Raw genomic sequence first — 25,752 nt, forward strand, 5'->3', positions numbered from 1 at the left:
TAATATCGTATAGCTGTTGGGCTAAATCAGATGTATTATTAAAATTAATAATACACCTGGTTTCGTTCTTGAAAATGTAGTTGCTAGAAAAATTACCTACGTGGCTTGCACGTGGTCTAGATTGGTGCTGGTCTAGATTCTCATTCTAAATCTAGCTCTAAGAATATGAGTAGGGAGATTTAGGGTCCCACAGAGTTAGGTGGGTCACTATTGCTGAGGCTCTGCAGAACTCCCCTTTCCTGTGTGGCCTTGTGAGACTCATCTACATTGTGTCTACATTGTGAGTGTCAGTACTTCATCCCTTCTATTGCCAACTGTATTCCAGACCCATACTTGGTTTGATTATGGCACTTTTTTTTCTTTTAAAGATTTTATTTATTTGAGAGCGAGTATGTGAGCTAGAGAGAAAGCACAAGCGGGGCAAGAGGGAGAGGGATGAGGGATAAGCAGGCCCCCCATACCCCCCTCTGAGCAGGGAGCCTGATGCAGGGCTCCTTCCCAGGACCCTGGGATCATGACCTGAGCTGAAGGCAGACACGTGACCCACTGAGCCACCCAGGCACCCTGGGACTTTAAGTGAGGTTTATTGAGGTGTAAGTTATACCTAATAAAGTGTGCCCTTTGTAGAGTTCTGTGTGTTTCAGCAAATGCACAATCCCCTAGATGCCCATGTCATGACCAGACCCTGTCCCTCTAGGAAGTATTCCCCCCAGCCTTTTGTCACAGGTCCCCTGCCTTAGCCTCCAGCACCCACTGAGTGGTTCTGCATCCCTACAGTTTTAACTCTAGAAGCATATTCTAGAAATGCGTGTGAGATGGAGCCATGTTGCTGTGTGTTTTGGCATTTCATTGAGTCCTTCATTTTTATTTCATTTTATTTTCCCCCCAAGAGCCCTGTAGGCTTAGAGTTATGAGGGTAGACCTTGGGGTACATGTTGAGAGCTGTGTCCCGGGCCCTGGTTGTGGCCTTCTGGCCCCTCTGCTGTCACCTCTTGGCAGCTTTTCTTTCCACCCAGCCTGACCCTTTGTCAGCAGCTGCTTTTTTCTGCAAGGCTTTTAGGAGCTCAGAGGTCAGGGCAGCAGGACTGGGCTGATGCATCTCCTCCAGGGAAAACTGCTGTTTCCCAGCCTGGGGAACGGGGGTTATTTAAGTGAGCACATCTGGGAATGCCTGGCTTGGGTGGATGGGTGGTAGGAGGCGGCTGGCAGGTAGCCTGGTGGCCAGGGGTCTGCATGAGTGGCTGCTGACCTGAGCAGGTGTGGAAATTGGTGTTTCACAAGCTGAAGAATAAGTCTGCTGAGGACCAGGGGACATGGTGGCTTGTGTGTCACCTTGTGGAACAGCTCGGGGTTCAGGATGTGTAAGAAACAGGTAATCAGAACCTTTTAATGCATTTTAAGGGTCAGAGGTCAAAAACATGATTTAAGTGAGAGGTTTGGAGAAGAGTCAGGGTGCATATTCTGGTCAGATTGCTAATTTCCAGGGCTTCCCCTGCCCCAATTGTAGAATATTCTCATCCTTCTTTCCTTCCCTCCTTACTCGCCGGTGTGCCATTGCCCACTGTGTTCTGATGTGTCTGCTGTTGTCATGATGGCTGTGCCCGCGACTTGCATGATTCTGGGTCCTCCTCTTGGCTCAGACCAGTTAAAGGCCCTGCAGAAGAATTACGGCAGGCTGCAGCAGGATGTGCTCCAGTTCCAGAGGAACCAGACCAACCTGGAGCGGAAGTTCTCCTACGACCTGTAAGTGTGTCTTGGCCACCAGTGTACACCCCTCAGGGGCTGCTGTGTTCCAAGCCGTGGGAGCAGGCTGGTGGGGATGCTCTGTGCCCACCCCTCCCATCCTGGCACGTACAGGCTCTGCAGGAGGTGCAGTCTATCTAGGGGATGTGTCCTTTAGAAAAGTACACTTTATCATGTAAGTGTGAGCAGTGCCTCAGAAAGCCATGGAAAAGGACTAGCCAGTGGCTCATAATCCAGAATACACAGGAGGGTGGTGCTCCTCCCAGTAAATGACTTATCAACATCCTTTGTAAAGTTACCTTAAGTTTTAAAGTGCAGGTGTGTTGGTTAAGTCAATAATCGAAAGCCTTTCCTAAAATGTCTCCTGAAGTGCACAGACCTGCCCCAAGTCCAGCTCCTGGACTGAAGGGCATTTTGGCATCATATCAGTGATTTATCTCTAGATGTTGGCACGTGGACACTGTTTCTTTGAGGCTTTTAGTGTCTTTCCAAATTTCTACAGTGAGAATGGAGTGCTTTTATTTTTCAGCTTTATTGAAGTGTGATTGGTAAATCATTATATGTTTAAGGTATAAAACACGAAGTTTTGATATGCATCTCTATTGTGGGATGACATCCCTGATCAAGCTAATTAACCATAATCTTTTTGCATGTGTGGTGAGAACACCTACAATCTCCCCCTCCAGCTCGGTCCCACATACAGAACGTTATTAGTAATTGAAGTCACCACGCCATTTGCTCCATCCTCAGCTAACAGTATGATTGTGTTCTTAGCGGATGACCCTACACATTTACTTTTGGGAATATTTTTATGACCAAAATCATAAACTCAAAAAGTTAGGTAAACGCCATAGTAAGATAGTAAAAACCAACTTTTTTTTTTTTGAAGATTTTATTTACCTATTCGTGAGAGACACAGAAAGAGAGAGGCAGAGTCACAGGCAGAGGGAGAAGCAGGCTCTATGAAAGAAGCCCAAAGCGGGACTCTGTCCCCGGTCTCCAGGATCACACCCTGGGCTGAAGGTGGCACTGAACCGCTGGGCCACCGGGGCTGCCTGTAAAAACCAATTTAGAGAGTGGTGTAACTCGGGCACAGGGAGTCCGGGATTCAGAGGCAACCAGCCACCTACGAGCCTAGTCCTCCTTTCCATCTGCTGACTTCTTCCTCCTCCGTGTCCAGGGTCATACGAATTTTTCACATAATTGCCGTCACCGGTAACATTTTTAAATCATTTTCCCCCACTTCCATTAGCTACGTAAAAGTCCATACTGTTCCAGAATGTTGTATCGTTAAAAATGGCTGGTTAATACTATGGAGGCACCACATTTAATTCATGATTTCCTTCTTTGGATATTGAGGTTACTTCTAAGTTTCGATTATTATAATTAGGCTGCTGTTAATGTGTATGACTTTATGATTACTTTGGATTATTTCCTTCTATAAAGGACTTAGCTGTAGGTTTAGTGTCATAAATCACCACGTTGCCTTCTACCTAAGTTTCCTCACCCTGCTGCCCTCCTTGGGATTCTGACGTCCTTCCGGAAAATTGTCTCTCTGTGACATCTTCCTGAACACTTTAAAAACTACTAAAATAAGGAAGCCCCAAATACATAAATATGCAGAGCACACGAACTAACAGTACGAGGGAAACATAATTAGAAAGTATGTATATGGAACCTTATTCAGCTCGGCCAGTGGTTCTCAATTTTGGGTGGTGATTTTGCTCCCAGGAACCCTTGGCTGCTGCTACCATCCTCCAGCGAGCAGGGCAGGCCCCATAATACAGCTGTATCTGCTCAAAGGCCAGTTGTGTTCAGTCGAGAACCCTTGAGCTAGGCTAGTAACCAGCGAGATGCATTCAGACAAAAATGAAGACCGCCTCAGTCTCATTATCATTCTCCTTAGAAGATACCTTCACACTCATTTCCTTCCTATTCATTGAAATAGGATAAGCCATTAAGGCCTCACTTGATAATGTTGCCCCAGAGATGATGACCTAGCTGGAAATCAACAGTCGGCCAGGCCCAGTGATGGGAGGGCCGCTCTGCTCTCCATGTTGAAGTGGACAGTGAACAGGATGGCCAGCTGTGCTGGACTCACTCTTCTCTTAGGAAGTTGATGGCTAGATTGAAACAACTTCTGGCTGACATCTGTACTGAAGTAATCCTGCCCAAAGTCTTGCATGTTTCCTGGGGATGAGGTTCATAAATGTTGGAAGCTGGAAAGAGCTATTCTTACTTTGATTATAGACCCTTTTTGAGAATCTGACAAAAGATATGGACCCCTTGTTAGCAATATCTGCAGAATTGTGCATTCACATTGTGGGGAGAAGCATCTAAGGCATGTCCACACGTCCTCTGTTAAAGCACCCTGGCAGTCTAAGCCTTTTATAGAAGGCATTGCTGGGAGTGAAAGAGCTGACAGCAAGGCTAGGTTTCCTGATGCACAAGTTGGTGTTCGTTCTTCCTTATCAGCATCCTCACTTCTCACTCCGGCACCTGTGGCAGACAGCGCTAAGCCACCACTCTAGCCCTGCCTTGCAGGCTTTCTCCAAAGCACTTAGGATTAGTTTCTCACGTGAACTGCTTGTCATCTCACCTCCATGCCATGAGAAATAGTTTGCAAAAGCTATTCCTGGAATAGAACACTCCTCTGATGATTAGCATCCTGGATGATTGGGTCACCCGCCTTCATAGATCCCTGTATGGCATACATTCCATTTATAGTATTCCAGCCATCAGTTGCACCAATTAGAATAACTCTGGCGCCTGCGTGCTGTGAGTGTCTATGCTTGAACTGAATGGTTACCATGTGCATGTAAACAGAAGCCCACCTGTGGCTCTTGAAGAAATCACACTGACACTGTCCACATGACCTGTGTCCTGGAATTTGAGCTTCATTTTGAGGTGATTTCCTTACTGCTGTGGAGCTGGAATGTGGAAAGCTGTCTTTCACCCACAAGCCTGGGAAAGAGAGGCTCTTTGTATTTGATTTTGGCAGGGCTGAGAGCAGGTGAAAACAGTATACCTTACCTATTCGTAGGTTTGTGCAGGGTCAGGAATGGCCGTGCACCTGCCCATTTGCTAGTCCTGAGCTTCTACAATACTGTCTGCTCACAGTGGGCATGTCTGGTACTGTCAGTATATCCGCGTCTCTCATTTTCTCCTGTGGTTTAAGCTACTGTGTATGTGTCTACCCCCTGCGACTTGCATGTTCTTGACAATTTTATTTAAATTAATTTTTTTTTGGTAAGTCTTCTCTTTTTTTTTAATTTTTTTTTATTTATTATTTATGATAATCACACACACACACAGAGAGAGAGAGAGAGAGAGAAAGAGAGAGAGAGAGGGGCAGAGACACAGGCAGAGGGAGAAGCAGGCTCCATGCACCAGGAGCCTGATGTGGGATTCGATCCCGGGTCTCCAGGATCGCGCCCTGGGCCAAAGGCAGGCGCCAAACCACTGCGCCACCCAGGGATCCCTCTTCTCTTGATCTGAAAGCCGTCCAGGGTCTGGAAGTCTGTCTGTTACTCTTTCTACAGTACCTGATGCCCTTCTCTGGGTGTGGTTCATTGAGACCCACTGAGTCCTTTGAACTGGAGGGCACACTATAGGAGTTACGGGCAGCAGGCACTCAGACCTGGTTCTGAAGGGCCTGTGACTCTGGGGAGGCAGCTGTGCTGCAGAGAGAGCCCCGTGCAAAGCCAGGAAACCCCAAGTCTGGCTTCCGGTTTCAGCCTGTCTCTCTCTGACCCGGGGCAGTGTTACACATACAGATCACCTCCAGCTTCATTATTTGCACAAGTGAGTGATTCTCCCAATTATTTTACAACCCTGACACACAAGATTTTAAGACTTTAAAATAAATTCTAGGCTGAAAGCTACGATGATGTCCCAGAATATCTTCGCTAAATGGGGGCCCAGGCCTGATTAGATTCTGTGCTCCAGCAAAGGTTCTCTTAGACCAGCTGGGAGTCCTCCAGTTCATTTTTATTTTATTTTTTTAAAATAAATCTTAAATTTTGGAAGAGTTTTAGGTTTACAAGAGTTCCTGTATACACGTTGATGTGTATTTACCTCACAGGTAATTCACTGATGTAGATACATCATTATTAACTAAGGTTCATGTTTTATCCATGTTTCCTCAGTTTTCCCTTAATGTCCTTTTTCTCTGCCAGGATCCCACATTACATCTGTTCATCACGTTTTCTTAGAGTCCTCTTGGTTAAGACAATTTCTCAGGCTTATTTTTTATGATCTTGATAGTTTCAAGGAGTATTGGTCAGGTGTTTTGTAGAATGGTTTCCAGTTGGAATTTATTGGGTGTTTTTTTCATGATTAAACTGGGGCAACACATTTCTGGGAGGAAGGCCACAAAGGTAAAGTGCAGCTCTCATTACTTTGTGCCAAGGGTACATACTCTCTGAATGACTGGGCGCTGTGGGTGTTAATTGTGATCGCCTTACTGAGGTAGGGTTTGTCCGGTTTTGTCACCATGAAGTTACTCTGTCATTTGTCCTCCGTGCTGCAGTCTTAGGGAGGAAGTCCGTGTGTACAGCCTGCACCTAGAGACTGGGGAGTTGTGCTCCAATCCTGTAAGGGCAGAGTATCTGTATACACTGCTTGGAATTTCCCTGCACAGGAGAGCTGGGTCTTTGTACCTATCTGTTTATATCAGTAGGGATTTAGGAATATTTATTTTATGCTTTGGGTTATAATCCAGCACTATTTAATTTTTTTTGCTCCCATTGTTCCAGCTTCTGTCCTATCCCCAGCTTTGTGCCCCTGCCCCCTTTTGAGCACTTTGTTATACATTTTGGCACTGGAAGATGCTCCAGGCTTTTCTGCATGTGCTCTTCCAATCCTAGGATCACCCAACCAACCATTTCTCTAAGGAGCCCTTTTTTAGATCCGGGTACTAGGTGTGTTTGTTGCTGCTGGGGTGTGGTGGTTTCTAGGTCTCGTCAGCTACAGAGGAAAGAGCCCTGTGTGTGGTAACCCGTGTGATATACAGACATTGATGACTATTTCTGTGTGTTTTCAGCTGTATTCGTACTAAACCAAGTGTAAGTTCATACTGGTGTCTCCAGTTCTAGTCGAAGTTAACATAACAGCATATACTTGCAGATGTTCTCAACTTGGGACAGTAGCAACTATTGATATTTTGTGGCTCAAAATATCTTTGAAACTGCTTGTGGCAAAGACTGTCCATTGCTTATCCAGAGCCATCATTTTCTCCCCCCGTGTAATTCCTGCCTTTCCAACCCCTCCTAGCAGTTAATTATGGCCCAGTGACCAAGTTCTGGCCAGTGGGGAAAGGCAGTGGTAGTGCAGGACTGTAGGAAGGCTTCTGAAAGTGAAGACTGTTCACTGTACCCACTCTCCTTTACCTTTCCTCCTTGTTCTTTCCTGCTGCCTGGACTCACATAAGATGGCTGGACCACTGTAGCCATCTTGGATCATGAAGCTGGAAACCAGTGCTAGGATCATGAAACAGAAAGAAAACCTGTATCCCTGATGATTCAGAGCTGCTGCTGGATTGCCTACATCAGACGTTGATTTGTGGAAGAAGCAGATTGTTACCATTTGACCTTTGTTTTACCCAGCCAAACCTTATGCTAACTTACCATTTTTTGAAAGTGCCTTCAGCTACTACTTCTTAAACAGTTATTTTCATGAATCTTTTATTACCCAAAAAAAGACTTCTTAGGGAAGGTCATTTAGAATGGAATCCTAAAGAGTGGGAGGTAGAGAAGGGAGACTAGCACTTGTCCTGGAAAAGAAAGAGAACTCGGGGAGCTCAGAGTGGTCTGGGCGAGGCGGACTATCCTGAGGTCATGGAGGTGAGCGAACAAGAGCTGTATCTTGGGCATGGTTGTAAAGGTGATTGGTTATGTTGGCCCTACTGGGAACATCATCCTCTCCTTCCCAGATTCTGATGACATGGATGTTAGATCTCTATCACAGTCATGCAGAATCCCCCAAGTGGGTTTGTTTTCTTTTTTTCCCCCAGTCTGTTTTCTCTCTGTTATTTTGATTTGGTAATGTTTGTGGTTCTGTTTTCTGGTTCAGAGTCTCGCCTCCCTTCTCTATTTGCACTCATTCCTTAAGTTCTTTAATTTTGGTTATTGCATTTGTCAGTTTGAAAATTTACCCGTGGTTCTTCTTTATGTTTTGTTTCTTTGCTGAGACATTTGTTTTTTCATTTGTTTCAAGTGCGTTTGAATTGCTCACTGAAACATTTTTATGGTGGTTATTTTGAAGTGTTTTACCTTCTCTGTCATGTCGGTGTTGGAATTTACTGATGGTTTCTTTCCACTCAGTTTGAGATCTTCCCAGTGCTTGAGGTGACAGGTGATTTTCAGTTGAAACCTCTGGTTGGTGGTACAGGCTTATCTTCCTGTCAGGTGGGGGTGGAAACACAGGCTCCCCACGTGCTCTCGTGTCACACTGTGGTGGTCTATAGATCCCAGGCCCCTGGCCTCTTCAGATGATACCCACAAGTTCCAGGTGTCCTCATGGCACCTGTACTCTGTCTCCTGAACCCCTCAGGGTTGGTAATTCTCTAGGATGACTCAGAGAACTCAGGGAAGTGCTATACTCACGACTACAGTTTTATTATAAAGGATTTATCTTGGTAGAGACTTGGTTTTAGGTCAGTTTTAGTTGACACAGCTCCTTTCCTGATGGAGTTGGGGTGCCACCTTTCTAGTACATTGATCTGTTCACCAACTGAGAAGCTTGCCAAGCCTCATCACCCAGAGATTTTATCTGAGGTTTTATTACATAGGCACAATTGATTAAATCATTAGCCACATGATTGAACTCTATCTACTCTTCCCCTCCCCTGGAGGGTAGTGGTGGAGCTGCAAGTTCCAATCCTGTAATCATATGGGTTTGGTTTCTCTTGCCACCAGCCCCTATCCTAAGGCTTGGTGAGGCAGCGAGTAAACTCAGGTGTGGTCCCCAGGGCCTCCTTCCACTAATAGAAGACCCTCCCATTGCTCAGGAAATTCCAAGGGCTTTAGGAGCTCTGTGCTAATTGCTGGGGACAAGAGCAAATGTGTGTGTGTGTGTGTGTGTGTGTGTGTGTGTGTATTATACTACAGGTTGTATTTTTAAAAATTATTTTTCCTAACCAATATTAAATTCACCTGTTTTAGAACAGTGTGGTAGTGTGGCATATTTGTAGTAAGTTTCAGTCAACTTCAGTTTTCTTGCCATTGAATAACTGAAACACATATTTTGCCCTACCTTAGGTGTCCTCTTGAGATTAAGAGCTGGAACCAGGAAAAAGATGAGCTGTGTCTCATATTGACACAGTGGATTCCACAGTTACAGCAGGAAACACTTGCTATATAAACGCATCCCTAAATATTTGTGTTTTCTTTTGCTTTCTTTCACCAAAGGAGCCAGTGCATCAATCAGATGAAAGAGGTGAAGGAGCAGTGTGAGGAGCGAATAGAAGAAGTCACTAAAAAGGGAAACGAAGCTATTGCTTCCAGAAACCTAAGTGAAAAAAAGGACCAAAGCCAGCAGGTAATTCTGGGTTTTTGCTACCCAGGATTCGAGAAGGCATTCCTCCTCTCTCTTCAGGCACTCTGTTGCCTTATCTGCTGATTTCCTCTATCTCTGCTCTTGCTTATGGGTTTGGTTCCCTGAGACACAGCAGCCAGCCCAGGGGTGTTGCAGCTCTGACAGGGCCCTGTCCTTGAGTTCAGGGCTTTACCAGGGTTACTTCCTTTAAAGTCTGCAGCCACCCTGGGAGAGCATCACTGCTGTTTTGAAGACCCTGACACCCATAAGGCCCCCGCCACCAGCTGGTCAGTGGTGGGGCTGATGAGCACCCACACTGGCAGAGTGTGTGACGCTTGGCCCATGAAGCTGCTGCTCAAAGCCTTCAGGAAATCTATGTGTTGGTTTTAAATATAGCAGTTTTATTGAGAGATAATTCACAGACCATACAGTTCGCCCATATAACAGTTACAATGCATTGGTTTTTAGTATATTCACAAAGTTATGCTGCCATCATTACAATTTTAGAACATTTTCATTTCCCAAATAAACCCCATAACCATTAGCTCTCCCATTCACTCCTAGAAAATCATTAATCTACTTTCTGCCTCTATAGATTTGCTTTGTCTGGACATTTCATATTAGTAGAATCATATACTATGTGGCCTTTTATGTCTGGATCCTTTTACTTAGTGTAATGCTTTCAGGGCTCATCCATGTGTTTGTATGTATAAATACTTCTTTCCTCTTTGTGGCTGGATAATATTGTGTGGATAGGCCACATTTTGTTGATTCATTTGTCAGTTGATAGGTATTTGGGTTATTTCTAGTTTTAGGCTTATTATTTTAAAGGTTTTATTTATTTATTCATGAGAGACACAGAGAGAGAGAAGCAGAGACACAGGCAGAGGGAGAAGCAGGCTCCATGCAGGGAGCCTGACGTGGGACTTGACCCTGGGTCTCCAGGATCAGGCCCTGGGCTGAAGGCGGCAGGCACTAAACTGCTGAGCCACTGGGGCTATCCTTAGGCTTATTATTAGTAATGCTGCTGTGAACATTCATGTAGACATTTTTGTAGGGATGTAAGTTTTCATTTCTCTTAGGTATATACCTAAGAGTGGAATTGCTGGACCCTATAGTAGCTCAATGTTTTATGAGAAACTGCCAGAGCATTTTCAAAAAGTGATCACACTCTTAGATTTTCGCCAGCAGTTTGAGGGTTCCAGTTTTTCCATGACCTTGCCAACTCCTGTTACTATCTTTTTTCATTATAGCCATCCTCATGGATGTGGAGTCCTATCTCATTGTGGCTTGGATTTTCATTTCCATAATAACTAATGTTGAGCATTTTTCCTGTGCTTTATTGGCCATTTGTATATCTTTTCTGGAAAAACGTCTATTCAAATTCTTTGTCCGTTTTTAAATTGGGTTATTTTATAATTGAGTTAGAGTTCTTTATATATTCATATGTATATGCAAAGTTAATAGATACATGATTTCTACATATTTTTTCCCATTCTCTGAGTTGTTTTTTTACTTTCTTCATGGTGTTCATTGAAACATAGAAGTTTTTAATTTTGATGAAGTCCAGTTTGTTATTCTGTTATTTGTTCCTTTGGTGTCATAATTTAAAACACTTTGCTTACTCCAAGGTTATGAAGATTTATATTTTCTTCTAAGAGTTTTCTAGTTCTTAGCTCTTACAGTTAGTCCTATGATCCATTTTGAGTTCATTTTTTATATCTGGTGTGAAGTAAGGGTCCAAATTCATTCTTTTGCATGTGTATATCATCTCTTGGCACCTTTTTTTGAAAACAAAACAAAACGATTCTTTCTTCCACTGAATCGTTGTGGCACCCATGTCAAAAATCAGTTTATTGTAAATATGAGGGTTTATGTGTGGACTCTCAGTTCTGTTCCATTGGTCTGTGTGTCCCTTATGTCACTACCATACATGCAGCCTTGATTACTGTACCTGTAGCTTTGTAGTCAGCTTTGAATTCAGGGAGTGTAAATCCTCCAACATTGTTTTTTTGTTTGAAATTTAAGATTTATTTATCTTAGAGCATGCATGTGGGAGGGGCAGAGGGAGAGAGAATCTCAAGTAGGTTGCCTGCTGAGCACAGAGCCTGAGGCAGGGCCATCTCCTGACCCTGAGATCATGACCTGAGCTGAAACCAGGAGGTAGGCACTTAACTGACTAAGCCACCCAGGCATCTCTTCCCTTCTGTTCTTAATTGATGAGTGTTTTTATCAAGAGGTGTTGGATTTTTTCAAATTCTTCCTTTTTCTCCATCTACTGAGATGATCATGTAGTTTTTGTCCTTTATGCTATTTATACAGTATTACACTAACTGATTTTTGGATGTTTCGCCTTGCATACATGGGATTTAGCCCACTTGGTCATGGCATAAAATACTTTTATATGTTGCTAGATTTGTTTTGCTAGTATTTTGTTGGGGATTTTGGTGTCTATATTCATAACAGATACAGTCTGTAGTTTTCTTATAGTGTCTTTAGCTTTGATATCAGGTAATATTGGGCTCATACGTAGAATGAGGCATAATCTTTTGTCTTGTTCTTTGGGAAAAGTTTGTGAATATCTGGTATTGATTCTTTAAATGTTTGGTGGGATTCATTAGTGAAGACATCTGAGCTTAGGCTTTTCTTTGGGGGAAGTTTTAAAATTACTAATTCAGTCTGTTATGTCTATTCACATTTTCTATTTTTTTAAAAAATTATTTATTTATTTGAGATAGTGGAGGGGAGGGGCAGAGGGAGAGAATCTCCAAGTACATTCCTGGCTGAGCACAGAGCCCAATTCAGGGCTTGATCTCCTGGCCCATGAGATAATGACCTGAACTGAAACCAAGCATCAGACACAACCAACTAAGTCACCCAGGTGCCCCTCACATTTTCTATTTCTTGAGTCAGTTTGGGTAATTTGTATTGTTCTGGGAACTTGCCCAGTGTCCTCTAGGTTATCAAAGTTGACATACAGTTATTCAGGGTATTTTTTATTTTATTTTATTTATTTGATAGAGTGAGGGAATGAGAGAAAGCAAAAGCAGAGGGAGCAGCAGGAGAGTGAGAAGCAGGCTTCCCAGTGAGCAGGAAGCCAGAAGCAGGGATTGATCTTGGGACCCTGGGATCATGAACTGAGCTCAAAGCAGATGCTTAACCAACTGAGCCACCCAGGTGCCCAGGTGGTATTTCTCTTTAATAGTTTTGTTTGTGTAAGGTCAGTGGTGGTCTCTTATTTTAGTAAGTTCATTTTTCTCTTTTTCTTGGTAATGGTTTGTCTTTTTAATCTAGGTAATGGTTTGTCAATTTTGTTCAACTTTTCCAAGAACTCACTTTGATTTCATTGGTGTTTCCTGTTTTCTACTCTGTAGAAAACAGAATTCATTCCTGCTCCAGCATTTATTATGTCCTTTGCTTTAGGTTTAGTTTGCTCTTCTTTTTCCAGTATCTTAAGGTGGAAGATTAGGTTACTGAATTGAGATCTTTCTTTTTTCCTTAATACAAACCTGCAAATTTCCCACTAAGCGCTGCTCTAGCAGCCTCCCATAAGTTTGGTATGTTGTGTATTTGTTTCAGTTTTTCTCAGGATACTGTTATTTGCCTTGTGTGTTCTTTGACCCACTGGTTATTAAGAGTGTGTTTCCTAATTTCCACGTTTGTGAATTTCTCAAACTTTATTGTCACTGATAACTTCATTCCATTGTGATTGACATCATACAAAGTATGTTCAATTCTTTCAGATTTGTTGGGGCTTGTTTCATTGCCTAGCATCTGTCTGTCCTGGAGGATGTTCTATGTGGATTTGAAGATTGTATTTTGCTCTTGTTGGGTTCACTGTTCCATAGAAGTAGTCTAGTCTGGTTGGTTTATGTTCAGGTCTTCCTTGTCCTTGTTGATCAGACAGTAGAAGCCTATTTGTTAATCGATTACTGAAAGTACTTTCTGAGAGATCTTAAATATAGCAGGTGCACTTTGATCTATATTTTGCTAAATATAGCAGGTGCACTTTGATCTTAAATATAGTGGGTGCACTTTGGATTTATGCCAGGTGGTCGGGCACAATTGGAGCATATCATGACATTTCTCTGTGTTTGGGTGTTTTGTCAGAAGGACATCCTTTGCATTGCTTCGGGTTACTGTGAGGTTTAAAGTCACAGAGCCCCTAGCTTTCGTGTGCTCCTGTTTTAGCTCCGAGCCCCCAGTGAGCCTCAGCCCAGGCCACAGGAAGCAGACCTGCCCCAGGCAGAGGTACCACAAGTGAAAGGAAATGTGCCCAGCGATGGTGAGCCCCAGACACCAGCCCCCAGTTTGGAGGTGGCTTTGGATTTGAAGAGACAAGGTAAGAAAGGTAAGTGAAGCCTGGGAATTACACATTTAAGCCCTTGAAGACAAAGCTCATTCAAATAAATACATCGTGGCAGTTCGTGTCCAACATATGTGTATACAGTCTCATGCAAGAGTGTCCCTGCAGATGGCAGTTGGTGACTTGGGTTTGGGCTGCGGGAAGCAGGTCTCTCTGAGCACCTGGAATTGAGGCCCCAGGGCTTTTCCTTGTCTTACTGACATCTCATCCTTGTAAACCCAGTACCTTATTCTTTGGCAGCTGTGTAAAGAAAGATCCAGGCTATTCCATGTTGAGGACATCATTAGAAATGTGGGAATATGGGGATGTGGCTGAGACCTGAGCAGCTGTCATGGGAAGGGGTGGTGGTGGTGGTGGTGGTGGCTGCTGTGTCCCTGTGGAGTGACTCCTTGGTGGACTGGCATGCCCTGCTCCCAGGTACTTGTCTCAGAGTACCTGGTTAGATGATGGTTAAATTGATGATGGTTAGATGACTTCAGCTTGTAGTTTGTAGCTGTAATCGAGATAACTTGTCCAGGTTTTTTTCCTAAACTACTTCTGTCTTCTTCATGGCTCTGAAGATGAGCTGCAGGTAGAGAGAAGCCTGTAGTCTTTGCAGACTCATAGAATAAGTTTTGTAGTTGCTCCTCCGTCCACAGCTCTTGGGAGGGTTCTGGGAGTTGAGTGGTAAGAGGGTTTTTGTTTTACATAAACTAAATGCCAGTGGTGTGTTCTCTGCACAGGGGAAACCAACGAGATTCAGGTCACCAGTGAGGAGGAGCCTCAGAGGGACAGCCTGGGGCTGCCCCCAGAGCCAGGCCGAGAGCAGGCTGTAGAGGAAGACAGACCTGTGGGTGGAAGAGGCATTGGAGAAGCTGGAGCAGTTGGCCAGACCCCACAGGTGCCAGCAGTGATACTGGCCAGCCAAGAAAATCAGGACACAGAGGACCTTGAGCGGGATCAGCTTGTCATCCCTGATGGGCAAGAGGAGGAAGAGCAGGATGTTGACGAAGAAGGTAGGTTAGCTGCTCCATGGGCTTCCGCTGACTCCGCCAATCTTCTCCCGATACTAGGAAATCCCATGAAGGGCCCAGTTTGCCATTTGGTGGTGGTGGTTTGTTGAATATGTTACTGAGTAGGAGGCAGGAGGGAAGAGCAGTGTGCTCACCAGCAGTTGGAGGTGTCAGAAATAATATTCACAGCAACTTAGTGGTTGGGTGGTGGGGCTTCAAGGTGGAAGGCCTTGAAGTGGGTGCTTAGCATCAAGTGAATGTAGCCTCTGCACTTGACCATGTGGCTTGCCTGTGTGTCTACATCCTTATATGGTGTCACGACCAGTGCCCAGTGAAGGGAGGGATGGATGGATGATTGGGTAGATGGAGTTTCATGCATATTTGAGCATTGCAGAGAAGTGACATGTGAATCCTACCTTGCTGGTTTGGTGGACTTTTCTTTAAATATACAGGAAAGTGTGGGGACACCGACATCAACACAATATTTGGGGATGTATCTGGGTTCCTAAAGGATGTGGAAGACTTTATTCCTAGCCAAGCCAGGAACACTTAGGAAGGGAAGAAGATACCTGTGCTTTGGGATGAGCCATTAACAAGAGGGGGGGATGTGCTTATTTGTGGAAATTACCCTGATTCCATATAGATCTCATTTGCACTCAAGCTTCTCTTCCTGAAGAATGTGTTCTTACAAGGTTCCATTTAAAGAATTAAAGAAAAAGAAAAGGCCACCTCAGGTGGCAGATCCAGTGGCATGCAGGTTTTAGACTGGCCACAAAGGGTAACATCTAAATATTGGTTTGAGATCCCGCAGGATACACACCAACCTGGTGCAGCTGTAGTGACAGGATTTGCAGAATAAAGTGGCAGGGCACAGGGGCATGTGCTTTGCTTCCCTTCAGGCAGTGAGTGCAGAGAGGTGTAACTAGAGCCAAATCAAATCTCCCAGACATGCTTTTTAGAAAAAGATTTTTTTTTTAAGATTTTATTTATTCATGAAAGACACACAGAGAGGCAGAGACATAGGCAGAGGGAGAAGCAGGGAGCCCGATGTGGGACTTGATTCCAGGTCTCCAGGATCACAACCTGAGCTGAAGGCAGACGCTCAACCACTGAGCCACCCAGGCATCCCAAGATTTTGTTTATCTATCTATATGAAACCGTATGTCTCTTGAATGCCTTTTGTCCTGATCTTCTTTTCTGCAGGGCTGAATGTGGTGGTGAATGATCTGATTCTGTAGGGATGATGGAAAATCCATTGGTACCCAGTAGCCACTCTATTTCCTTCCATCAGAGCCACAAACCATTCTGAGGTGCCATCATTAACTAGAAACCTGTTGTTTCCAGCAGTAGTGGCACCTCCTTTTAACCTGGAGTTGCTCTCTTTTTAAAAACCCAGGAATTGGGTTTATTATTATTATTATTATTTTAATTTTTATTTATTTATGATAGTCACAGAGAGAGAGAGAGGCAGAGACATAGGCAGAGGGAGAAGCAGGCTCCATGCACCAGGAGCCTGATATGGGATTCGATCCAGGATCGCGCCCTGGGCCAAAGGCAGGCGCCAAACTGCTGCGCCACCCAGGGATCCCGGGCTTATTATTTTTTAAATATTTTATTTATTCATGAGAGATGCAGAGACACAGGCAGAGGCAGAAGCAGGCTCTCTGCGGGGAGCCCGATGCGGGACTCAATCCCAGGACACCAGGATCACAACCTGAGCTGAAGGCAGACGCTCAACCACTGAGCCACCCAGGTTCCCCGGAATTTGGGTTTAATTAGCTCATTTCCCCAGTTTCAGCCCAGAATACAGCCCTGTGTTGAGGGCCATGGTTTCTATGGACTCAGAGTTGAAGTGGGGGGCAGACATAAGTGGAGAACTCACACCTGCTGTTCATTCTGGCAGCAGGCATACCAGTTCCTGCGGTTCCCTGAGACGCTGCAGGAGACCTGATTGTTAAGCCGTGACTGGAAACACCCCAGTTCCTGGGTTCTTTAGCTCCTGTGGCCTCAAGAGAGTAGTAATGTGGGCTGTGTTCTCTGTGTTCATTTTACAGGGAGGCACCAACAAAAGCTGGGGGGAGAGGAGGACTACAACATGGATGAAAATGAGGCAGAATCAGAGACGGACAAGCAGGCAGCCCTTGCAGGGAACGACAGAAACCTCAATGGTAAGAGGTGTGCCGCAGGTGATGGGCTTGCCTTACTTTACACTTTGTGCTCTTTTGTTCACTTTAGCTAAATACTGAATCCCAACACTAACATTGTAAGTCATCCACCATTGGAGGGCATGTCCCCCATCCTGACCTTTCTCAGCAGCATTTTCTTGCTTTTCTTTATGGGCTTTTCACTCAGGTGGGCATCCCTGGACCCCAGAATTTAGTTTTGCCCATTTTCTTAAAACTGACTGCTCTTTAAGCTTCTCTTAATCAGCAGGTTCTCCTTCCATTCCTTTTCTTCATTACCCTGGAGTTTCCCACCATCTGTAGAGTGCTGCTTGCATATTTATACTGCTGTTTAGTATATTCTTCTTTCCCCTCTACTTCCCCCATATTGGCAGCCGATATCCAGATGCTTGGTAAGACAACTTTGGGCTCAGGCCCTTGGTAAAGTGGGAGGTGGTGGTGTGTTCTTTCACCAGGAGGCAAGGAATGCCTTTCTTTTTGTGATGTAAGTACCAATTGATGTTCAGTGCCTTTGTTAATTCATTGGTGGTATTCTAGTTCAGCCTTTTGTATTCTGTTGGTTATTGAGATATTTTTTATAAATAGGCAGGTCAGTGGTTTTATCACATAACATAGGATAAAAATGCTTGATTCTTTAAGCGTTTACCCATCTTCACAATAACAGATTATTTCCTGGTCATTCTCTGAAGGTAGTATATAAAGTACAAACTCAGTGGATTTAAACTTATTTGATGGGTTTCACTAGATTGTACTTATTATCCTTTTTGGAGTTCAAGTTATCCCATCTTCTTCGGCCAGTGGAGACTTCCCTACTTTAATCTGAACCTTCAGTTCCTTTTCTTCTGGCCCTGTCCTCAGCCACGGCTCTTCTCCCTACTCAGCTGTTTTCCTTTGTTTTGTTTGGTGGGGCTCTGTCTGGGAAGGAGCTTCAGAAAGGAGCCTTGGTAGATGAGTTTCAGAAGTTCCTAGGGCTCAGCCTCCCTTGGCCCCTCAGTCCTTACCATAGCCACTTTGCACTCTGCAGTTTGTTCACTGGCCCAGGTACTTTCTGGTGTAAATCCACTGGCTGTTTGGAGTTCTTCTGTTCTAATCTTAGGCCCATTGGGTGCTCCATTGCTCCTGTTCTTTCTATATGCTGCTAGCATACAAGCACTGTCCATCGTTTTTGTGTCTGCTTCTGTTACAGGGTCTGCAGGATTCCTTGTCATCTACTCTTGTGAAATGTCTCTGATATTTTTCAATGTAGTTGCTTTATGAAGGGACCCTGAAATTAAAAAACTATGCCACTGCTGCCATCACTTTTCCAGGACCATCAGGTTTTTATAATTTACATTTAGATATCTGATTCACCTGATTAATTTCAAATGTATTCAGGTAGTATGGAGCAAGGTTGGGTCCAATTTTCTTTTTCCTAAGGGCTGTCCAATTGCCCCAACACCAGCTCAGGGCCTGTGATTTGAGGTGCTACCGAATAGATTTCCGTACATACCTAGGTCTACTTTTGGTTTCCCTGCTGACTCACGCTGTACCACACTGTTCTAAGTATAACAGCTTTCCCTCACTGCTCTTTTTTCAATATCTGACAAGGCTACTCCTTCTGGATGCAATCTTCACCAAGATCTGTTTGAGTAATGCTTCTTCCCAATTTGATTCCTTCTTTAACTCAGATCAGAAATGTTAGATCTTACCATTCTCTTCAGGTCTCTTACCCTCTTTTTTATATTATTCATTTCTGCCTCCCTGATCTGCATTCAGAATGATTTCCTCAGACATAGCTTGTAGTTCGCCAATTTTTCCTTTAGCTATGTCTTATCTGTTCTTTAATTCATGGTTTTAGTTTTTTCATTTCTAAACTTTGTACTTATTCTTTGCTGTTTGTTTACAAACATCTTTTAGTTCATTAACTGTATCAGACTTTTGCTTCTTTAAGTGTATCAGGCATTATTCCATGTCTTCCAATTCCAGTGCCTGGAAACCTTGTGGGTATTTCATCAGATTGCCCTTAGGTTACCTTCTTTACTTGTGTTTTGTGCTTTTTAACTGTCTCCTAGAAGCCCCTAGGGGCATCATAGTAATACTGCACTAGAGAGATCCTTTCCTTCGGTCAGCCTCTCAAGGGCACTCACTACGTCACCACCTCTTTAAGAACGTAAATTTTTTTTTTTTTTAATCACACAGGAAATATGAGTTCAAACTGTATACTTACACCTCCTCCCCAGTCTAACCACTAGATGTTCATGCTGTCCCATCTTCCCTGCAGACTTTCCATTACCATTCAGCTTTATATAGGAGTCCCCTTCTGGACTTACCACCCAGAATGAAGCCTTGTCTTTAGCTTCTGTACCTCTGCATCTTTGGAAGCTGTGAAAGAAGCCCAGTGTCTTCAGGCTTCAGAAGTCCTTAGGGCAGAACTAGCCTTGATGCTTACTACCTTCAGGAGTTGGGACCTTTTACTTCACATTTGGTGGCTCAGATTCCTTCTTTTATTGCCATTATAAACAGTGCATTTTAACATCTTTAAAATATTTTCACTTTTCAATTTGAAAATAGATTTTAATTTAAAATAAATGTAATTCCATATAACCTTTACCCAAGTTCCCCAGGTTAACATCTTATGTAACCTTTGTCCAATTATTGAAATGAAGACATTACTACTGATAAATGCTATTATTCAAATTTAGTGAATTGTCCAACTAATATCCCTTTTCTGGTTCAAGATCTAGTCATCCAGGATTATACACTGCATTTATTGTCACACTTCCCTAGGGTCCTTTAACCTGAGATGTTGATGGTTCTTGAAATGTTCTGGCCGGTTATTTGGTAGAAAGTCCCTTAACTTGGGTTAACAATGCATTCTTTATTTATTATTATTATTACTTAATGCATTCTTTAAAATCTTTTCAAAAAAAATCTTTTCATATTTTATCTAGCATTCAGTTATTACAGTTGGCAGAGTTGTTTGAGGTTTCTAGAAATGGAAGTTGTTTTTTTTTTTTAAAGATTTATTTGAGAGAGACCAAGTACGCACTAGTGGGGAGGAGAGGGAGAAGCAAGCTCCCCACCAAGCAGGGAACACAATATGGGGCTCAATCCCAGGGCCCTGGGATCATGACCTGAGCAGAAGGCAGACGCTTAACCGACTGAGCCACCCAAGTGCATCTAGAAATGAATTCGAATTTGTTTTTAAAATTATTTTCTTAGAAGGACACTTGAGTGGTCCAGTGCTTGAGTGTCTGCCTTTGGCTCAGGTCGTGATCCTGGGGTCTTGGGATCGAGTCCTGTGTTGGGCTCCCCACAGGGAGCCTGCTTCTCCCTCTTCTTCTCTGCCTCTGTCTTTCATGAATGAATAAATAAAATCTTTTAAAAACTTTTTCTTAGACTCTTTATGTGATTTTTAAAATGCAAACCATGAACATACATATTAGCAAGTCAGTATTTTAAATAAAGTTTCTTACTCTGTTCTGTATCGATTCCAAATACCTATCTGTGTACCTCAGTCCTTGACTATTTGCTGGTGTGGTTACTGTCCTACATATTTTGCCATCCTTTCAAATCAGTCTAGTGTCCTAAATGTTTGGCTTGCACTGAAGCTCTAGGATCTTTCATCCCCTACACACAGGGGCCCCATGAATTTGACCTTGTTTGTATAAGGCTTCAACAAAGTGAGGACACAGAAAAGAAAAATGCTCTTTCAGCTCATTTAAGAGTTTTAAGTCAAAGAACTGCCATCACCATCATTTTAAGATTATATCATTAGATCATTAAAATAGTTTAAGGCCCTGCTTGCTCTAGGGAAATTAGAAGAAAAAGGCATTAGTTCCAACTTTATTAGAGAACCTTAAAAGACAATATTAATTTAAGGCAGTCATTTAATTCATTTAATAAAATCATTAACCACTTAATGTGTTCTAGTTGTAAATCAGCGTGGTGGTTCTAGGTTTTGTGAGGTCTTTCTTTCTATGTCCTTTCTGTGTCAAAGGAGAGTAAGGATGATGGGAGCCACATAGACTTCAGCTCTATAAAGGAGAAGCTTTGTAGTAAGAGCTGACTGAAGCTGCAAGTAGTTCTTAGGGCACTGTGATGCCTGCTAGAGATATACCACCAGAGATGCAATGCAGCACAGCAGAGTTGTGGTTGTATCACAGATTTTATGAGGACATTTTATATTGCCCATTTTAGAGGACATTGGGCATTATTTCAATATTTTAAATAGGAAGTTTTTTCAGTGTTTTAGCTTTATTTTGTGGCACCATGTTGGTCATACATGTTGTCTCTTCAGTACCTATCCTTGATTAGGAAAGCAAATCCCCATTATGTTGCTGTGGAAGATAACTCTCCTCTTGATGACTCTCCACACTTCAGTCAAATAGAACCTTCATGGCTGGTTTCCCTGAATGTTTTAATGTTTGATTATGGTTTGTTTTTGTTTTTTTTTTCCCCTCAGTTCTTAATGCTGAAAATCAGAAAGGAGACATAATAAATTTACTTGCTCAGCGTGAAAAGAGGAATCACACACTCTGAATGAACTGGGATCATATACTGGTCAGGATCGAACAGAGATCAGTACAAAATATTTATGAAGGGTTGAATACTGTGAAATGTACTAAGTAAAATATACACCTTAAAGATTATTGTGGAGTTTTAATATGTACTGTATGTAGGAAAATGATTATCTTGTAGATGGTTTTTTGGGGGTATTTTCAAAGTGTTTATGCTAAGGTGTCAAAATTTGTCAGCTAATAGGTATGAGATCAACACCGAAAATAGAACCCAAGTTTCTCCGTCAAATATGGTGACAGTGGCGCTTTTTAAGAAATTCTGGAATGTAACTTTTTAAAAAAAAAAAAGCCTGTAGGAAGAGGCTGCCTTCAAGACACCAAGAGACCCACCACACCTGAGAATTCTTCTCTGGTTCCTTTGGTGTCCCTCTTCACGTGCTGTGCTGAGTGCCCGGGTCCCAGACCGATATTCTGTTCTCCAAAGTCAGTGCCGAAAGATTACTAGCTTATGCTCTCAGTTCTGGTTTGGACAGTCAGTGGCCTGGAGCACAAAACTGTTAATACAGACATCACTAATAACAGTTTTAAACAAGTCTATATACAGAGGCATTTTATGTATTTTTAAACTACTTGTATAACCTTTGTCATTAATGTACAGAAATGCTTCTAAGTGACTTGTAATTTGAATATTTGTGACATTTTTACTTTGCTTGGTATGTATGGGCAAAGCAAAATATTCTGCAGTAAGACCATTTACCAAGAAGAGCCATGAGTAGATTAGACTTTACACAACCGGGGCCAAAGCAGAGCTGATTCTGGGGCCCATAGCAGAGCAGGGAGGGAAATAACAGCACTGTGGGGGCATGTTTGCTGTGGACAGAATGCCCACTTCACTATTACAGGAAGAGGAGAGAAAGATGATAGTAAGGGGTATAGACAGTGTTAAATGGGGAAAGTTTAGAAAAGCAACAGTTGTTTTTCGCATAGTCTGTACATTTGGCTTGTGATGACTATCAAAAGTGATTTAAAAATCAGAAGTTAATCTGAAAAGGACTAATCACAATTCACATTGATTTGCTTCTCAGTATTTCCAGTAAACTCTTGCCACTTACCAGTGACAGGCAAAGTCACAGTAGTGACTCTTAGGCCTTCTTCAGGGTAAGTGGGTGGTGATGCTTATTAAATACAAGTCTCGGGATTTGAGATGCAGGGGCCTCACATCACCTAGTATAACCCTTCACCTTTAGAGAGGAAATGGGGGCCCAGAGAAGTTAGAGCTACACAGGCCAGACACCTGGCGAGCCTTACCTGGTCTGGACTCATGGTGCCCCTGTCTGGCACTAAAGGCAAGACCTGGTTTGCATTCAGGTTAAGATCTCCAATGTGAATGTTACTCATGTAGGTTATCTTTTTACTTAATTACTAAGATTAAACTTCCACCTGGAAAAGGCAACTAAAGAAAGGTGTTAAAAATAGCTTTGTGAGATTTTTATGTCTTTGTCCGACTTCCCTTTGTGTCTTAGCCTTAGGGTTGATAGTCTCTCTTGCTTTTGCAATAAAGTGTCTATTCATTTCATGTTTAATCAGTGTGCATAGAGTTCTGAAAAACATGTTTAACTGCTTTATTTTCCTTTACTGCCTTAATGGATCCCTGAAGAATCAGCTTATAAATTGTGGATTAAGAATGGTGGTTTTGGGGGGAAAAAAAAAAGTGGTTTGCCTTAAGCCTTTTGTGGACTGAGATGGGATGTCATTGTAAATAATAACCACCTTTTTTCCATCTTTATGTACAGAGGCACCAGAGGCCATTTGTTCAGGAGGTGTGTACTGTGCGTGATTTCTCCAGTCATGCTTTTTTATCACTGGCTTTCCTTGGTATCACATAGTCTCTTATTCATCCCAAGGCAACAATTTATACAGGTGTCAGTTTTTGTTTTTGTTTTTTTTAAAGCAAAACAAAAACCTGTGTAATACATAAGTAGATAGCAAACCCCCCACTTTGGTCTTTTGGTTTCATCCAGAATTAATCAGCAGCTATTCCAATCTTTAATAGGTGGAACTATTTATTTCACACCTTCCTTGGGACTCTCAAATGGTGTGGAGACAGGAGTGTGATAATTCAGATTCCCTGCACAAGACTCAGATTTCTTGAGTAATGTAAGCACTGCACATACTTCATGTATTTCTGTGTGATGAAATTTGAGAAATAAACCAATACCTGTTAAGTCAGTGTGTGGTCATTAAATAACTAGATCGGTAACTGTCATGATTGTTTTAATTGGTAAGTTACTGGTTTTCCATTCTTAGTGGAACCTGGAGTAGTAGAAGACACGTGTGAATTCAGGGTCCTTTAAGGTCCAAGGGGATTGGTCTACTCCCACTAAGAGATTATTAATTATAAATAATTGGTAGTTAATAGGATACTCTACAACTTCTAATCCTTGTCTCTGAATTTTCCAAAAAATACAGAAGGATTCCATTAAATGTAGGTGATGTTTTTTTCCCCCCGGATCATTAGCTTAGACTTTGAAAATGTCTTATTAGTGTCACAGCTGGGGAAATAGCTTGTGTATTTAAATGTTTGTGTGTGTACTATTTCTCCACACAGAGAGCAATACTTTCTTAAAGTGTACAAAACACTGTCCCTTAAAAACTGCCTTATAAAATTCTGATGATGCATACATTGAAGAATTACTCAAAGTTGCTATCATCACATGCACTTTTCTAAAAGCTAAAATAAAATGCTTCCAGCCTTGTTGGTGTGCCTATGAAACACATCTTTGGGAAAGTTAAAGGACTTGAAATATTATATTCTTTAAATTATGCATAAACTTCACATGAGTTTTATAAACCAAGGCCCTAACCAATTGAGACAAATGCTTATTTTCTATCCTTAGTCCTTAGAATAAAATGATACAATCTAACAAAATAAAACTCCACAGCAGCATGAGACAGGAATTAGAATAAGCAGCAAAGGATAGGGTAGGGCCTCTGGCACTGGGCACTCAAATCCAACTGTACCTTTAAGTCTGTTTTCGAAGCTAACAGATACTGGAAAGAACCCCAGTGAAAACATTTCAAGGGTTAAATTGAGTATGTAGTAGTAAACAAAAAGGAGTATGCCATATTGAAACCTTACCCTAAAAATTAATTTACACATTCTTACCTCTTAAATAATGTCAGTAGCAAACATTATGCATAATGTTTTAAAAGTGCCAAAAGGAACAGTTAAAGGATGTTAAAAAAAAAAAAAAAAAACCTTCTATATCCTTATAGGTATATAATTTAAGACATCATGACACAAAATCACAATCCCCATGTAATTTAGTCTCCCTAGGTAGGTTAGAGGTTCCCCCACCCTGCATATTCCCTTTTAAATGTATTCTGCCAAAACCCCATTCACATGTTTGTTCAATCCCTTGTGTTGAAACTTCTTTTGAATAATGTTTGAACTACTCAAGAGTAAACACCTTCAATTCCTAACATGCATCAACAAAGTGCTGTTGTTTTTCATTTCCAGTAGTGCATTTTTTTGTCAAGAAATTTATTAACCTTTACAAACACTATTTTCACTCATTCATTAAAAAATGATTTATGATTAAATCTGTAATAAAACCATGTAACGTTCATCACCGCATTCAGTAAGCCCAGTTTCATCCATGGAACATAAACCACTTTAAAACAGCAGTTTTCATTCACATCGTGTAAGGCTGTCAAATTAAAAGTATTTCTTATAATAGGCTGTTATCCAAGAAATCCATTTCACTTCATGTTATGTGCTGAGATTGACGGATGGATCCCCTCAGAATCTGAAAGTAGATTCTGCCCCTTGGTGGTCCCCATTCAGTGTCTCTCAAACAAGTTTCACAACAGGAAAGTATTTGTGAGCAGAGAAATCAAATTCAGGAGGAACCTGTAAAGAAAGGCAGGAAGAAAATGAATGTATTTACCAATATTGACAGCTCAGTATTTTAGAGTTTCTCACAATTTTAGAGGTAAAGCAGCAGGAAGAGAGGAAAACCTGGTTCAATGACAAAGAAGTAAGGTACTAACCTGGAGGGAAAACGATTTGCTTATCTCTGGGTTTAAGAAAAAACAGTTAACAAAGGCAAATAGACTTAAAAGATAGGGAAGGGTCATGAGTCAGCACACTTTTTAGTTCCTGGGTCACAAACAGTACTAAGCAAAGAAAACGATCTAGTAAAGCAAGGCAGAAGATAAGGAAGGCAGATAACAAGCAGCAACGGGAGTCAACAGAGGTACAGCGCAAATGTTCAGCAGTGCACATGCAGACCTAACAGCACTGCCGATACACCAGCCAGATAAGCTTACAGAATTTACCATCTCTTGAGCCATTAAACAGTCTTTAATTACTGAAGCATTCACTTTTCTACAGGCAGATAACTTTTTAAATATCTCTCCCATAATAAATT

General features: G+C 42.3%; 2 protein-coding genes across 13 annotated transcripts in view; one reads left to right on the top strand and one right to left on the bottom strand.

Moving 5' to 3' along the window:
- Window positions 1–25,752, top strand: part of GOLM1 (golgi membrane protein 1) — a 123,715-nt gene that overhangs the window by 31,454 nt on the left and 66,509 nt on the right. For 7 of the 9 annotated variants that reach the window (XM_041746570.1, XM_041746564.1, XM_041746573.1 and 4 more), the window contains 5 exons: window positions 1,641–1,743; window positions 9,153–9,282; window positions 13,471–13,630; window positions 14,368–14,640; window positions 16,692–16,805. In XM_041746570.1, coding sequence (XP_041602504.1) covers window positions 1,641–1,743; window positions 9,153–9,282; window positions 13,471–13,630; window positions 14,368–14,640; window positions 16,692–16,805 — 780 coding nt within the window. Of the gene's footprint in view, window positions 1–1,640; window positions 1,744–9,152; window positions 9,283–13,470; window positions 13,631–14,367; window positions 14,641–16,691; window positions 16,806–21,264; window positions 23,545–25,752 lie in introns of those variants that run through there. The other 2 variants (XM_041746572.1, XM_041746571.1) reach the window with 2 other exon arrangements.
- Window positions 23,692–25,752, bottom strand: part of NAA35 (N-alpha-acetyltransferase 35, NatC auxiliary subunit) — a 106,406-nt gene continuing 104,345 nt past the window's right edge. For all 4 annotated transcript variants that reach the window (XM_041746563.1, XM_041746561.1, XM_041746560.1 and 1 more), the window contains one exon: window positions 23,692–25,232. In XM_041746563.1, the coding sequence (XP_041602497.1) occupies window positions 25,173–25,232 (60 nt within the window). In that variant the 3' untranslated portion in view covers window positions 23,692–25,172. The remainder of the gene's footprint in view (window positions 25,233–25,752) is intronic.

The sequence above is a fragment of the Vulpes lagopus genome, chromosome 2 (genome assembly GCF_018345385.1).
Source record: "Vulpes lagopus strain Blue_001 chromosome 2, ASM1834538v1, whole genome shotgun sequence".
Taxonomy (NCBI): domain Eukaryota; kingdom Metazoa; phylum Chordata; class Mammalia; order Carnivora; family Canidae; genus Vulpes; species Vulpes lagopus.